At 40.9% G+C, this 16,806-nt stretch overlaps 1 protein-coding gene across 2 annotated transcripts in view; it reads right to left on the bottom strand.

Annotated features, from left to right (window-relative positions):
• Positions 1–16,806, bottom strand: part of LOC135226996 (probable E3 ubiquitin-protein ligase HERC1) — a 247,094-nt gene that overhangs the window by 81,808 nt on the left and 148,480 nt on the right. For both annotated transcript variants that reach the window (XM_064266723.1, XM_064266724.1), the window contains exon 7: positions 11,869–12,101. In XM_064266723.1, the coding sequence (XP_064122793.1) occupies positions 11,869–12,101 (233 nt within the window). The remainder of the gene's footprint in view (positions 1–11,868; positions 12,102–16,806) is intronic.

Genomic DNA, 16,806 nt, shown 5'->3' with positions numbered 1-16,806 from the left:
TGTTTACTATACACATATCCTCTTTTCCATGATGTGGGGGCCAGATATATGTGATGTTTCTAAGATACAAAAGTATGTCTCTATCCAAATTCACTATCATAGGGTGCCTAACTTTCTGTATTACTTGTTCCAGTTGCAACTTTATCCTGAATTCCATTTGCAACTTTACCCTGAAAAGAATGCATCTGATTGAGTTGGCCAGAATCCTGTCGCAACACTCATTCCATTAAGTGCTACTTGGAATCAGATGAGTTTGAAATCCTTAAGGTCACTTAAAGGTTGTTTGGCTTGAAGTAAGGAGCTCCATGTATTGACCTCCAAGGGGCCTTAGACTTGATTCACACTATAGGTCCAGTCGAGCTTCGCTCTCGCTCCGTTCTCGCTCCTTGTTGGTTCAGACATCTGGTCTGCTGTTGCTCCACCCCTAGTCCCATCATTTCCTCTCCCTCAACACCAGTGGAAGATGTGTGACTGTTCTCAAGCCGGTTTGGTAATAAATCGCCACTGCACTTGATGATGATGACGAAGAAAAAAGCAAAGTTAAAAAAGAAGGAGATTGTGGGTTCATCCTATGTTGCAAGACAGGAAGAGTGAAGGAGAATTTCATACTCTATGTCTTCTTCTTACTGATGATGAGAGTAAAAGGAACCCTTTTTTACACAATTTTCCTACCTTTGGCATGATCCCATTATGGTGTTTTCTTCTGATTATCTATGTTTTCATGGGACAAAAGTTAAATTACTTGCTTATATGAAAGCTGAATCTTGACTAGAGTGGAGCAGGAGTTGCAGGACCACTGCAACTGTGTTCACACTGGTGCTCAGTCCCTTTTCGTCCTGCTCTTACTCCAGTCGAAATATCTTTTGAGGGAACATGACTGGAGCGAGAGCAGACCGTGAGTGCCAGTGTGAATGCTTCCACTGAAATTCATGTAACATTGGACCAAATCGGGACTGGAGTAAGAGCAGTGTGTGACCAGACCTGTAGTGCGAATCAAGCCTTAGGAGTAAAGCAATTGTTTGTACTCAGAAGAGGGACAGAATCCATAAGCTCAAGCACTCACCTCAACTACAGGGTTGAGTTTGCTTCGTGCATTCTAAAGGGTACCAGTGAGAAGAAAAATTGAGATATCGGAGTAGTAATAGTCCTTGTACTACCCTTTATACAGTCTGGTAAGTAGTGACTATTGGGCACAAAAAAATTTTCTAGGCATTTGTGAATTACATCTTTGACAGAAGTGCAAGAAAAAGGAGTGGCACCTTCACATACCCACCCCCATGATGGCTACCAATTCCAAATAAAGTTTGGAGGTTGTAGAAGTGGGGATTGCTTTGGCTTGATGGGCCTAAATTCTGAGCAGTGACAAGTCATCCCTAGATGCTCTTGAATATAATCTCCCTGAGCCAGAGGGACAATATTTCTAGACTGGAAACTTGCTCAATGCTGTGGGAAATTATTCTTTGATGGTAAATGGGACAGGACAGAGTCCTAATATCATCTGGGATCACTTGGTGGGTTAATACCACAAGGTCAAGAGCAGAGGCAATGCTGATGGAGGATGAGTGTTTAGCAAGGGTCATAATGTTTCACAGGCTATGTAGTCTTCATAATGAGACCCTGGGGAGAAGCCTAACTGAGAGGTTCTTAAGGCAGAATGGCTAAAATCCTAAATGCCGGAGCCAAGTCCCAGCTGTGTGGCTTGATTGCGAAAGTAAAAAAGAATCCAGTGAAATGATGGATCAGCTCTTAAAAGTCCTGCTTGTATCCAAGTCTATGTCCCAACTCAGTAATACCCAAGAAAATCCTGACCTATATCCTTTAATGACTGAAAAGGACAATTCCTCATATCTGAGTGTAAAGGATGAATACAAAATCTGCTATTTAAAAAACAAACTAGAATGCAAAAGTATTCCATCTTGCTACACCAAGAGTTGAACTTGCCGAAAGGTCAGGAACTACTCCAGCTCTGGAGACATGGATCAAAATGACCATATGGTGATTCCAATCAAGTGCCTGAACTTCACCAGCACTTGATGGATCAGGCTGAAAGAGAGCAATGTGTAGGCCTCTATGTTATCCCACAGTTGGAGCATCCCACAACTGGAGCCTTGTTTCCATAGTCAATATCAATGGGTTTGGCTGTGGAAAGCAATACAGTGGCCGTTTGTGGTTTAGGTTATTACAAACACTGAAGAAGAACTCTGAAAAAAGAAAAATCTGTTACTTCCTACTAAGGGAGTTGGCAATGATGTTCTGAGACCCACTTATGAACACTAGAGTGAAAGTTATCTCAAAACCCTCGGCTAGTGCAAAGTATTCAACTGCTAAGCACCACAAATCTCTTGAGTGAGTCCATCCTTGATGCTTAAGATAAACCAAGATGGTTGTGGTTTTGGTCATTAGTCTCATGTTTTTTCCACCAATGTGTCACAGATGCTTGGAAGACATAGAAAACAGCCTGCAGTTCTGACATGTATATTGTATGCCTCCGGACAATTACATATTTCTGCTGTACTGATGGTCTGAAGTGTAGACTACTTCCCCTCTGTCTTGAATCCTGTTTCTCTTTCCACCAGTGGATGTCCATTATCGCCTCCTCTGGCATCAAGACAGGGGCACCATCCAGTAAAGACACTACTGCCTTCCAAGATCCCTTAAGATAGTGCTGGAGAGAGCTAATCCTGAATCTGCTGAAGGGAACCAGCTTCTCCAGGGGAGACCAGATGTCACATGCCACTTCTATGTCAATGGATTCACATTATTTGAGAATGGTTGGCAGATGACCTGGAAGTGGTGAATCCTATTATCCTAGGACATCACTCGCACCTCACCTCTGGGGCACTGATGAACATCCCCAGATATGCTGCTTTTATGGGTGGGGTCAATTCTGATTCTTTAGGTTCATTGCCTGGGCAGCGGAGATATAACAAGGTTATCAGGTTCTCTATTAGAGCTTAGTAGAAGAATCTATGATGAGTCAATCATTCACATAGTGATAAAGGTGAATGTCAATCCTGTACACTAAGGTTGCAACCACAGCCAAATTCTCATGAGATGCTGTAGCCAACCTAAAACAGGACACTGCATTGGTACAATTAGCCCAACCAAAGATATTTTCTAGAGGCTGGAAGGTTCAGGATGTGGAAATTCATGTCAATGAAGCTCAGGAACGCTAGACCTTTTTACACAATCTACCACCTACATATTTGGTGTGTGAGACTCAGAAACTTGAGTTATGTCAGGTCTATCAACAATCTCCAACCTCATGAACCTTTCAGAGCCCCAACAAAGTCTGCTGTAGAAGACTAATGACATTGGGTGAACTTCTTCATGGATCTGTTCCTCAGCACAGACTAGACCTCCTCATCCAAGTCCTTGACTTCTGTAGCTCTCAAACATAGGTCTTAAACTCTATACACAATAACGAGAAGGGAGGTTTTGTCTCATGGAAAAGATGATAACCCAGTCATAAAACTTCAATGTCATGTTTCAGCCACAACTCATTGTTAAATCCCGATGAACGGCCAGGTCTTCCACTTCTTCAGACAACTCCCAACAAGAGGAAACGTCAGGTGAGGGGAAGCAACTCATCTCTTTTCCCACCTGCCTCCTCTGTTGATCAAATTTGATGCTGAGTATAGCAAAAAAAAGAGCCTTAGCTGAAAGATTATTTTCCTGTTGGTTTGGAGTAGCTACCCTTCCACTCCTCTGTTGGAAGGGCCTTTCCCTAACAGGAAACTTCCTGCACTGACAACAGCTATTGACTGGGAGGGTTAGAAACAGCCAATAACAAAGCTTGTAGTTCAGATAATTTGTTTTTACTAGTGAGAAGGGCGAGTTGACACTGAATGAGAGAGAGAGAGAGAGAGAGAGAGAGAGAGAGAGAGAGATGAAGGGTTTTTAGCTCTCTCTCTCTCTCTCTCTCTCTCTCTCTCTCTCTCTCTCTCTCTCTCTCTCTCTCTCTCTCTCTCTCTCTCTCTCTCAATGAAGCACGAATTTCTGTATCATAAGCAAAAATAGGAAACATCATGAAACTTTGAGAGAAAATGGCTGTGCCTTAATATAGAGGTAACTTGATTAGTTTTCATATGTAGTTGTATGTCATATATTTTTAAGGGTAATGTTGCAAAACAACTTTGAAATTATATTAAAGGGTATATTTGGTATCTGAACTATTTAAGAAGGATGTCTTTGGTGTTTGAAATATTAAAAGCGACTGTTATCACCGTTTTTAGTGTGTGTGTGTGTTCTAATCATAAGTTTAGAAACCAAGAATCTGTCACAAGTATAAAATCTTATATATCATTAAAGAGATAATCATTGGAGTTTCCCAGTATAATTCAAAACACCACTTTGAAGGCAAATGGGCAAAAATGAGATGTGAAAAAGTCTCCCTTAATTTCATGGATAAAAAATATATAAATGTTCATTGTATATTATACATACTGTACACATAACTTTTACTTATCATTGCTAGCATGAGCTAAAAAACTACCATAATATTTCTGAATATCAATTACCTTTATAAAGTAAGCAAACACTTTGAAGTGAAAGTCACATGAAATATTTATAGGTACCTTTTTCTCACTATAAAAACACAAAACACTCCTGATCTGTGAAAACTCATACCTTTTTATGGTTAGAATGATAAATAATGCAAAACTTTAAACACTAACCAATATGTTAATGAAAATATTTTGGCATTGCCATTGTCTTAGAAAATGCACACTTTCAACATAATTACATTTCTGGGCTCAGTTCGTGTCGCTGCGCGAAATATCCTTTAATCCATTATTTCTAAGGTAAATGCACTAACACATACCAGAGAATAAATAAAATAAAGAAAAGGTCAGTACTACTGACTCGCTCACCCTCCAAGAGGGTGTCGGTATGAACACTAGGGCGAGTGAGACCACTACCACGAACCACTTACCAATAGAAATCTCCTACTACAAAACCCCCACAAGAGGGGAGCCGACCCACAGAGTGGGCAGCAACTACTACTACTCCATCCCATGCTGCCGACTGCTGCGCCTCTGGTGGCCATCCTTTTCAGTTAGCCTGTAAGTGATGTCTTTTACGGTACTCATGTATCTTTTCACTTACAGACCACCAACTGTGAGCATCCAGGATGCAATGCCATGCTCCAGGACCCCTGTGGACATGAAGTCTGCAGGTCCCATGCTCCATGCGCGACTCCGCACGGGAATCTGCAGGTCTGGTTCCACGAAACCTGCACCATTTGTTACGATCTTGTGAGCCAGCTCTTGGACGGGGTAAGTATTCCCAACTCCGTTCGGTAATCCCAAGGAATGTTTTAGTTCTTAAGTTTAATTTTAATCTCTTATTTTAAGCTTAAGCTCTTTTTATATGGGATGTTGCATCCCCTATGTCTTTAGACTAAGCCTATTACTTAAGTTTTAATCTTAAGTTTAAACTTAAAACTAATGAATGCCCTCTCTTCCAGGCTCCCGCCGCCGTTAGAGATACCGCCCTGGAACAACCCTGAGGGCTTGGGTCGGCGGTTTCGGTAAGAACGCCGCCAAGGGACAGCCCTACATTCTGGAGAAGAGGTTGGCTGTCCTAATCTTCCCCGGCGGCAAGTCAACGGGTTACGTCGACCCGGCAGAGGCAGCCCCGACTATGGCGGCGATTCAACAACAGCTCGCCGCTTCGTTAAAGGAACCAGGCCAAGATATCTCATCGGACGTCGCGACACTTGATCTAAATATAGAGCCCATGGTAGGTGTTGACGACCTGTTGGTCGAGGTAGGTACGTTGGACGCTCAAGGGCTTCCCTTGGGCGCCACTGGGTCTTCTACTCCTGCTAACTCTCCAGCTTCCTTCCAAGGCTTTACAGGAGCTGAGCTCCTTTATACTTCTCCTGACGCTTCAGTAAGACCTAAGGTCAAGGGACAGACGGTTGTAAAAACCCTCAAAAAGACGTCGTCGTCGTCCAAAAAGACTTCGTCGGCGTCAACATCTCGTAAGTCTCCGGCTACAAACCCCGGAGCGGAGAGGTCTAGAGCTTCCGGTTCTAGCTCCAAATCCTCAAGGAGCAGGTCTTCCAAGGAGAGGCCACATACTCCGGCGGAGTCAGCCGTTTCTCCTCTCCCCTTGGTACCTGTTCCGAGTTACCCAACCACCTCCGCAGCAGCTCCGGCTTTGGATCCCAATGCTGGACTGTTGCAACACATGGGAGACTTGGTCGGCTCTCTGAGGAGCAGTATGGAGCAGATGTTCTCCCAGTTGTCCGACAGGATCACGTCCCAGGATAACATCATCGCCGAACTTAGCCAGGCTCCTCTAGCTACTCCCCCACCTTTCGGCACCGGAATAGCTCAGCTCCCACCTCATGACTCTCTGCCTCCGTTCTCTATGAATAACCCCTGGAGGGTGGCGTCATACGCCCCTTTCCAGGACGGTCTTATTTCAATTCCGGAGTGTGGTACTCGAAGGATTGAGGACTTCGAGTTCTACCCGGAGGGTCTACAACCACCGTTCATTGGCTACGCCAGACTCACTGACGCAGCCATGATGAGAGATGACAAAGTCCCTAAGGAGACAGTCCTCTACTCACGTGACCAGGCTCAAAGAGAATGGCTCAGGTGTTTAGAGGACATGGATTGTTCTAACACGAAAATTCAACCTTTCAAGAGTCCCTTCACCATTTTCACAATGGAGGAGGGAACTCCGCTTCCCTTCCTTACCAAAATAGCTACTAGGTCACTATCCCGGCGGCCCAGAAGGGGGAGTCGTTGCCACAGCTAAGGGAAGCAGACCCCACATCTCCTTTGCTCCCCTCACTCGGAGAATTGTGGGAAGATTTACCCAACACCTTTTCGGCGGGCAAACTCAAGCCAGACTGTGCTATGGATCAGTTTGGTGAGAAGCTGCCTAGACTTCCGGACAGCCTCATTCAGGCTGAATTTGAGGCCAAGACTAGGCTAGCCAGGTCCATTAATACCATGGCAATGACGGAAGTGGCAACCATTTCTTACGGCTCTGAGCCACTCTTTAAGCTTCTCACCAAGTCACTGACGCAAACAGTTCAGTCTGACATGTTTGAGTTCGCTACAGCCAGAACTAACTGTCGGAAACATGTCCTCCAGGAAGCAACTATTCGTCATGAGCCGAATAAGTTGCTTTCATCCAACATCTGGGGGGCAGACCTCTTCCCTGATGCAATGGTAAAGGAGGTCCAGGCGGAAGCGACAAGGCTTAACCAAAGCCTTAAGGATCGTTGGGGTCTCACCGCAAAGAGACGCCAAGACCAATCAGCAAGGGGTAAGGCTCAGAGGAAACCCAGACGTTTTCAGCCTTACCAGAAAAAGCAACAACGCTTCGCCCAGGCTGTTTCGACTGTTCCGTTGGTACAGTCAGCCCACCCTCTACCTCCAAGGCTCAATCACAGCCCATCTACGTGATTTCCCCCCAGCCTCAACCTTCCACCTCTTACGCTGTCTCCCCAGCCTTCAACCAAGTGTTCGAAGGCCAGGCCTTTCAGCAGTACGACCGCTCGGGTAGGGGAGGCAGAGGTAAGGGATCCTTTCGTCAGAAAGGATCAGGAAGGTCTTCTTAACAGGGGAAAACACTTCCGGGGAGGCCGCGGAGGTTTTACTCAACCCAGCAGCAATGAGAACTTGAAGGTAGGAGGGAGGCTGTTTCTCTTCCCGGCACCGGTGGGGATTCAGCAAGTGGGCACAAAGTATTGTGTCGAAAGGCCTGGGTTGGAGTTGGATTGCGAATCCGCCTCCACCCAGACCTTTCCTTCAATTCCAATCAAAAGAATTGACGGAGTATGCGGAGGACCTCCTTCAGAAAGGAGCAATAGCGAGAGTCAACAGATTAAAATTTCAAGGGCGCTTATTCAGCGTTCCAAAGAAAAGGCTCACAAAAAAGAAGGGTAATCTAGACTTATCCCGTTTAAACTTGGCCATTCGCTGCGACAAGTTCAAAATGCTCACCATCTCGCAGGTGCGGACCTTGACTTCCCCGTGGGGCCGTCACCACCTCTATCGATCTTACAGACGCATACTATCATATCCCTATTGCAAGACACTTTCGCCCTTATCTGGGCTTCAAGATAGGAGATCAGGCATTCTCCTTCAAGGTAGTTCCCTTCGGTCTGAACGTGGCACCCAGGGTGTTCACGAAGTTGGCGGAAGTAGTCGTCCAACAACTGAGGTCTCAGGGGATAATGGTAGTAGCGTATCTCGACGATTGGTTGATTTGGGCTCCAACAGTCGAGGAATGTCACAAAGCCACGCTGAAAGTAATCCAGTTCCTAGAGTATCTAGGGTTCAAGATAAACAGGACAAAATCAAGACTCACTCCGGAGTCCAACTTTCAGTGGCTGGGCATTCAATGGAATCTATCCTCCCATACTCTGTCGATTCCATCAGCCAAGAGAAAGGAAATAGCGAAGTCAGTAAAGCAATTTCTAGAACACAAATTTGCTTCAAGGAGAAGCCAGGAAAGAATCCTGGGTTCCCTCCAATTTGCCTCAGTGACAAACATCTTGATGAAAGCCAAACTGAAAGACCTAACCAGAATCTGGCGCTCACGAGCAAATGTCAGATCCAGGGACAAGTTGTCATCAGTCCCACCAGATTCTACGGAATCGTCTACGCCCTTGGGCAAAAGTGAAGAACCTGTCAATATCAGTACCCCTTCAGTTTCCTCCTCCGGGGATTACCATCCACACAGACGCTTCATTAAGCGGCTGGGGAGGATATTCTCAGTTCAAGAAGGTTCAAGGAACCTGGTCACCCCAGTTCCGCCGGCTTCACATAAACGTACTAGAAGCGATGGCAGTGTTCTTGACTCTGAAAAGGTTACGTCCACCAAAGAACTCCCACGTAAAGCTAGTTCTAGACAGCGCAGTGGTAGTCCATTGCGTAAACAGGGGAGGCTCCAAGTCACGACATCTGAATCATGTCATGGTAGCCATCTTCTCCCTGGCGGACAAGTTCAGTTGGCACCTCTCCTCCACCCATATAGCTGGAGTGAGAAACGTCATAGCAGATGCTCTATCCCGCTCAGTTCCTCTGGAGTCGGAATGGTCACTGGACAACAGTTCGTTCCAATGGATTCTCCGGAGGGTTCCAGGTCTACAAGTAGATCTATTCGCATCTCAAGCGAACCACAAACTCCCATGTTATGTGGCCCCCAACCTGGACCCTCTGGCCTATGCCACGACGCCCTGTCCATAGATTGGAACAACTGGGAGAAGATTTATGTCTTTCCTCCAGTGAATCTTCTCCTGAAGGTACTGAACAAACTCAGAACGTTCAAGGGCCAAGTAGCTCTAGTAGCCCCAGACTGGCCGAAGAGCAATTGGTACCCTCTGATTCTGGAACTGGGTCTTCGTCCTCTTCGAATTCCCAATCCCAGGCTCTCCCAGTCAGTACAAACGAAGACTGTGTTCGCTTCCTCAGGAATTCTCAAAACCCTAACTTTATGGACTTCATGAAGTTTGCGGCTAAAAAAGATGCAGATATTGATCCACGAAATATTCTTTTCTTGGAATCTGATAAAAGAGATTCAACTTTGAGACAGTATGATGCTGCAGTCAAAAAGTTGGCAACCTTCCTGAGAGAATTAGATATTAGAATCATGACAATCAATTCAGCTATATCCTTTTTCAGATCTTTATTTGAAAAAGGCTTAGCAGCTAGCACTATTACGACAAACAAGTCAGCCTTGAAGAAGATTTTCAACTCGGGTTCAACATAGACTTGACAGACTCTTACTTCTCGTCTATTCCCAAGGCTTGTGCTAGACTTAGACCTTCAGTGAGGCCTACGTCAGTATCGTGGTTCTTGATGATGTTCTAAAGCTGGCTTCAGAAACAGACAATACGACATGTTCATTTATAATGCTCTTAAGAAAAACTCTATTTTTATTAAGCTTGGCTTCAGGAGCTAGAATTTCAGAACTGTCGGCGTTATCCAGAGATCCGAATCATATAGAATTCCTTCCCACAGGGGAAGTTCTACTTTCTCCGGAACGTAGTTTTTTAGCAAAGAATGAGGATCCTTTGATGAGGTGGGAACCGTGGAAGGTTATACCCCTTCCACAAGAGTTTCTCTTTGTCCAGTATCGACCTTACGAGCCTTTGCTGTCCAGGACATCCTCATCCTCGTCGGGTCCTCTCTTTAAGAGAGAAAAAGGTTGTACTTTATCTATTAAAGGTATTAGGCAACAGATCCTGTACTTTATTAAGCAAGCCAACCCTGATTCCTTCCCTAAAGCTCATGATGTCAGGGCAGTTGCCACCTCAATTAACTATTTCCAACACATGAATTTTGATGACTTAAAAAGTATACTGGATGGAAATCGCCGACAGTATTTAAGCGTCATTACTTAAAGTCCTTGGAAGCTCTGAAATTTTCAGCAGTTGCGGCGGGTAACATAGTTTCCCCCGACTCTGCTTAATCTTAAGTTGAAGATCCAGTTCTCCTTTCTACCTATCTCATTCAACAGTTTGTCTATGCCTACCATGTTCATCTACGTCTACCTTGAGTCTTAGCTGCTCTTGTGATGCTACAGTGGGTGTCCCTTATTTTTTTGCTAGGGTCACCCACAATTGTTTGTATATTCTGATCTCTATGATGTAGTCCCCTTATTTTTATGCTAGGGTGACACATCTACATTTGCAATGGTTACGGGTTTTGTATACTAAGTCATATACATTTGTTTATTATATTATTTTCTAAGTTTGTTCAAATTCAGTTTATTATTATAATTGCTTTATTTACTTTGTACATATTACTATACACAAATGTTAAGATCAACATATATTCCATGTAAGCCCTGTACATATATGTTAACCATTAAGTTAATTTAAGGAATATTTTCTAACTTGTATAATTGTGTATATGTATATTTCTTGGCAATTATATTTCTTTATTTTATTTTAAGTTTTATTGAGACCTTATTTATTTATTTATTTATTTTCTTTACAATCTTGTGCTAATTCTCTGGTACGATTTCGCGCAGCGACACGAACTGAGCCCAGAAAAGGGATTTTGACGTAAGGAAAAATCTATTTCTGGGCGATTGGTTCGTGTCGCCAGCGAAATCCCACCCTACCCATCCCTGCGCTCAAGATTGTCTGCTAACTTCAGGATGGCCACCAGAGGCGCAGCAGTCGGCACATGGGATGGAGTAGTAGTAGTTGCTGCCCACTCTGTGGGTCGGCTCCCCTCTTGTGGGGGTTTTGTAGTAGGAGATTTCTATTGGTAAGTGGTTCGTGGTAGTGGTCTCACTCGCCCTAGTGTCATACCGACACCCTCTTGGAGGGTGAGCGAGTCAGTAGTACTGACCTTTTCCTTTTCTTTATTTTATTTATTCTCTGGTATGTGTTAGTGCATTTACCTTAGAAATAATGGATTAAAGGATATTTCGCTGGGCGACACGAACCAATCGCCCAGAAATAGATTTTTCCTTACGTCAAAATCCCTTTTATGCTATGCTTTGACAGGATTATTTTCCTTTTATAACATGAAAATACTGCTGAATTACAAAAAATGCAGGAGCATAATTTTAGGCATCAAACAGAAATATAACTGTAAAGTATATATAAGGTGTTTCCTACCTCAACTCTGACCACGAGATACCCTTTTCGTCCTGTCTCTCTAGTCATAACAGACACTAGTCCTTTGAATGACTACTATTTTGTGAGGGGGTTTCTGTCAATTAATATGAGGGCAGCACTCCAGTGACAAACAAAGCACCAAAACTTCTCATATACATGGCAAGGTGATAAATTTTAACAAAGCCATGATCACTGCTTTTAACTTCGGCCAGTTAAGCCCTTATCTCAACTTTTCAGGAAATAATGGTTAAGTTCACAGGACTTACCTCCATTAATGCCCTCCACTCACGCTCCCTGGAAGCTGACAGTGAGGACCCTTGTGCTACATCTGTAGGGGCAATGGTATTCAACCAATGGTCAAAGTCATTAGCCAATGTTCCAATGGCATCATCGGATGCTCGTAACTGCTCCTCAAACATTGGGCCACCATATCTAAAGCGAGTTTCACTTCTTTGTGGTGGTCTCACACTCTCAGCATCTCTAGTATCTAAGCCACGACCTTTAAGTTAAACAAATCATTAAAATAAGAAATATCTCGACTACCAAATGCTTAACAACTAAATAAATTGAGGGTGTATAAAAAGAATATCTATTTGCTAAGCTTTTGAAGGAACACTTTGATCAGCCTATTTGCAATGATGTTTCCTAATATTATAAAGACAAAGGTAAATTCGTACTAGACTTCATGATAAAAATGTTCAGAAGACAACTGAATGCTTTGAGATAATATTTTAAGGATAGACTTCACATTAACCCTCTTACGCCGAATGGACGTATTAAACATCGAGTCAAAATGTCTCCCATATGCCGAATGGACGTATCATACGTCGACTCAAAAAAGTTTTTTTAAAAATTCGCGGAAAAATACTTATAGGCCTACCAGCCGAAAACTTTTGAATCACGCGCCTTGGGGGATGCTGGGAGTTCACGGATCAAGGTGTTGTTTTGTTTACAATCGCTACGCAGGCATGCAAGCGTGAATTTCTTTCTTATCGCACTAAAAAGTATCAGTGACACATCTCAAAAATTATTTCGTCACTTTGACATAATTTTTGCACCATTTTAAATTATCCTTTACATGAAGTATTATATATGAAAATGTGCACAATTTCATGTAAAATACAACAAAAAATACTCATGAATTGTATCTTTTATCAGTTTTGAAATATTTTCATATAAATAACGATGTGCTAAAATTTCAACCTTCGGTCAACTTTGACTCTACCGAAATGGTCGAGAAACGCAATTGTAAGCTAAAACTCTTATATTATAGTAATATTAAATCATTTGCCTTCATTTTGCAACAAATTGGACGTCTCTAGCACAATATTTTGATTTATGGTGAATTTATGAAAAAACTTTTTCCTTACGTTCGCACGGTAACTCTTCCGATAAATTTTTTCGTGCGATTGTCCTAATGTTTGCACCATTTTAAATTTGCCGTTACATAAAGTTTTATATATGGAAATGTGCGCAATTTCATGCACAATACAACTAAAAACAACCCACGGTTGTAGCTTTTATCAGTTTTGAAATATTTTCATATAAATAACGTTAAGTGCAAAAATGTCAACTTTCGGTCGACTTTTGACTCTTACCGAAATGGTCAAAAAACGCAATTGTAAGCTAAAACTCTTATATTCTAGTAATATTCAATCATTTACCTTCATTTTGCAACGAATTGGAAGTCTCTAGCACAATATTTCGATTTATGGTGAATTTATGAAAAAAAAAAAATTTCCTTACTGTCCACAGCGGAATAACTCTTCCGAAAAAATCAGAATTTTTTTGTGCGATTGTCGAAATGTTTGCACCAATTAAAATTAGCTGTTACATAAGTTTTATATATGAAAAAATGTGTGCAATTTCATGTAGAATACAACTAAAAATGATTAAAGGTTGCAGCTTTTCTCTTTTTTTGAAATATTTGCATATAAATCACGATAAATAGAAAAAAAACCATGTTTGGTCAAATTTGACTCTACCGAAATAGTTGAAAAACGCAATTGTAAGCTAAAACTCTTACGGCCTAGTAATATTCAGTCATTTATCTTCATTTAGAAACAAACTTGAAGTCTCTAGAACAGTATTGTGATTTATGGTGAATTTTTGAAAAATATATTTAACTTCCCTCCGCGCGCCGATTCGCGGCCGCAAGTCTCCGAAATGCGTACATCGCATTATCCTAATATTTGCTCCTTTTCACATTAGCCTTTTTATAGAGTTTCATATATCAAAATGTGTGCAAATTCATGAAGAATACAATAAAAAATAATTGAAGGTTGTAGCTTTCCCCATCTCCGAAATATGTGCATACAAATAAATATATATACAAAAATTTTGACATTTGGTCAACTTTAACTCGTCCGAAATGGTCGAAATCTGCAATTCTAATCTAAAACTCTTACAGTATCGTAATATTCAATCATTTGTCTTTATTTTGAAACAAATTGGAAGTCTCTAGAACAATATTTAGATTTACGGAGAATTTTTGAAAAAAAAATATTTTACGTTCGCGCATTACGAATTCGTACATCATTTTGTGATAATATTTTTCTGGTGTTGCTTTTATTGTTTTACAATGTATTACATATCAAAATGATTGCAATTTAGTGTACAATACAACGAAAAAAAAGTAACTCGTTAGCTTTGACCATTTTTTGCACAGCGTGATTTGAATACAATTATGTATGAATTTTTTTTATTTGCTACCATATATCGCATTATATACATATGATAATGATATTATTTTTCATTTCTGATGGTTGCATACTAAACTTCAGGCAATGACAAAAAAAGGAGGCAAAAATGAACTCTTAATCTTCAAAACTAAGCGCGCTGTGATTTTTTGAAAAAATTATTTTTTCCGCTTCTGCGCTCACTCCAAACCGGCCCCGGCATACGAGAGGTGTTTTGATTTTTAGGGCTTCGGCGTAAGAGGGTTAAGCAACTGCATGAGCTTTTTATTCTTCTTAATTTTATTAGTATTCCTAACATCATCCTTAATTTCTGTTCATAAATTCAGAGTAATAAAAATTTTCCCTTTATTAAAAAAAATCAACACTCCTTGATAAACCATGTTCAACCTTGTAAGAACTAATTCATTTTCCTTGGAAAGTGTGAGCAGGCAAGAGGTGCTGTGGTTTTTTAATAAGGAGTTGAAATGAAGAAACAGGTATACACTATACAAATTTGGCAACACATTTCCATTATAGCAAATGTGTTTTAATTCTGTAGTTCTATGTGCTATAAAAGTCTCTTGAACTTTTATACAATAATCTTATATCTTATGAAGGTCATATTATTTATAAAAAATAAAATAAGATACCAACAGCAACATACTTCATTAAAATAAATTTACAGCACACTGCAAAAACTACCAATGCTACATAAGAGTAATTCAAAAAAACTTTTAGCAACCCCAAGCTTATTTTACTTCAATAATCTTAATCATCATCACTTCCCCGCTATGTGCTAAAATGGGCTTCGGTGAAATTCTGCCACTCTTTTATTTCCTGTGCTTTATCGTCCACAAATGTTCACTCATGTCTAATCCTCTCTTTCTATAGTTCTCTTCCAATTAGGTCTATACATCCTCTAGCTCTTCTGGTGCGCAAAAGAACCCAGCTAACAGTATCTCATAATATTCTCCCTCAGGCTACGCAAAAGATATAAGTGCTCTCAATTACCTTTTCATCATTACCTCATCTACATGTGGAATTTCCATAATTTTCCTTGTAGTGGTATCAATGTAACTCTATCCTGCCATATGACTCTTAACCCTTAGTGGACAAGTAAAAAAATTAGTATGCAGCTCCTCAGGCCGGGTGAACTTTGAGGTTGGCCAATTTACAAAAAACACATCAATGGAAATACCTTCCATGAGAAGTTTAAAGTGACTATTTACAACACGTTGTGAGGCCTCTTTTACAAGACAATCATAAAATTTACCAACTAATATATGTTTTTTCTAATAAATAGTTTTATTTTGTAAAATTATCATTACAGCCCACACAATATCAAAACACATAAGAAATAAAATCAATAACAAATTATTAGCATATTTTTTGAAAAATAGAGGCAAATTTACCAAGAATGAAGATTGAGTAACTTTTTTCTATTTGTACAAGTTTTTTGTAATGTTTTTTGCACATTAGTGAATTTATGGGCTTCAGAAGTATTGGCACCTCTTTCCCACCCGATTCTTTCCAAATCAATGGTGCTTAATATCGCTTCTCTACAGGATCAATCCGTCCACCACCCCAAATCTGTTATATTACTACTCCTGAAAAGCTATCTGTCCATTAAGGGTTAACACTCCATTTGACTCTTAATACTCTTCTTAATGCTTTTATGTATTCTCTAAATGACAAAATCTTTTATGTATAAAGGTTACACTAGCCTGACAAATAATCTTACTGTCACATGCAATTTTGACATTTGATTTCCAAACCTATCTGCTTGATTTTCCAATTTAGTCTTTCACTAAATTCTGTACTACTTAAAAGATTTAAACCACTCATCCTTAACAATCCTGGTACTCATATTTACTGATAACACAAAAATCAGCTGCACCATAACTAAATTTTAAATGTTAAACAGCACTTGGTCTGGAAGTTTTTAAAAACTGTAATAGTACTGAAAAATCTTTCCTTGGTTCTTGGAATAGTTTTCATCCTGATAACATTAAACTTGAAATCCCAGCACTACAATGACTAGTAATTAGTAACTGAACATAAGCCGGCACACACATCCTCATGCATCTACCTGTTTGTCAGTTTCTTGTTCAAGAACTGAGTGCTTGTGGCATTTTGTTGACTAGAAAATTGGGCTTTTATTATAATAATACAGGCAGTCCCCAGGTTACGACATTCTTGAGGCGCATTAGTATAAGCCAAAAATCGTCGTAAGCCAGAACACTAAAAAATCCTAAGAAAACCTTACTTTTAATGCTTTGAGTGCATTAAAAACTATATAAACTTCATTGTTATTGCATTTTTCATAAAAAACCTTCATATATTGATTACTTTGCAATTTTGGAGTCATATTTCTTCTGCCAGATCAGCGCTGTAAGCGGCTTAACCCTGGAACATGGGTCGTAAACCTGGAATTAATTTCTGATAAATATAATTGAAAAGTGTTGTAACCTCGGAACGTACTAAGTCGAACCCGTCGTAAGCCGGGGATTGCCTGTTACGGGATTC

This window comes from Macrobrachium nipponense, chromosome 15 (genome assembly GCF_015104395.2).
Source record: "Macrobrachium nipponense isolate FS-2020 chromosome 15, ASM1510439v2, whole genome shotgun sequence".
Lineage (NCBI taxonomy): Eukaryota > Metazoa > Arthropoda > Malacostraca > Decapoda > Palaemonidae > Macrobrachium > Macrobrachium nipponense.
Note: the sequence above shows the minus strand (reverse complement) of the source record. Positions and strands in the feature narration are given on the sequence as shown.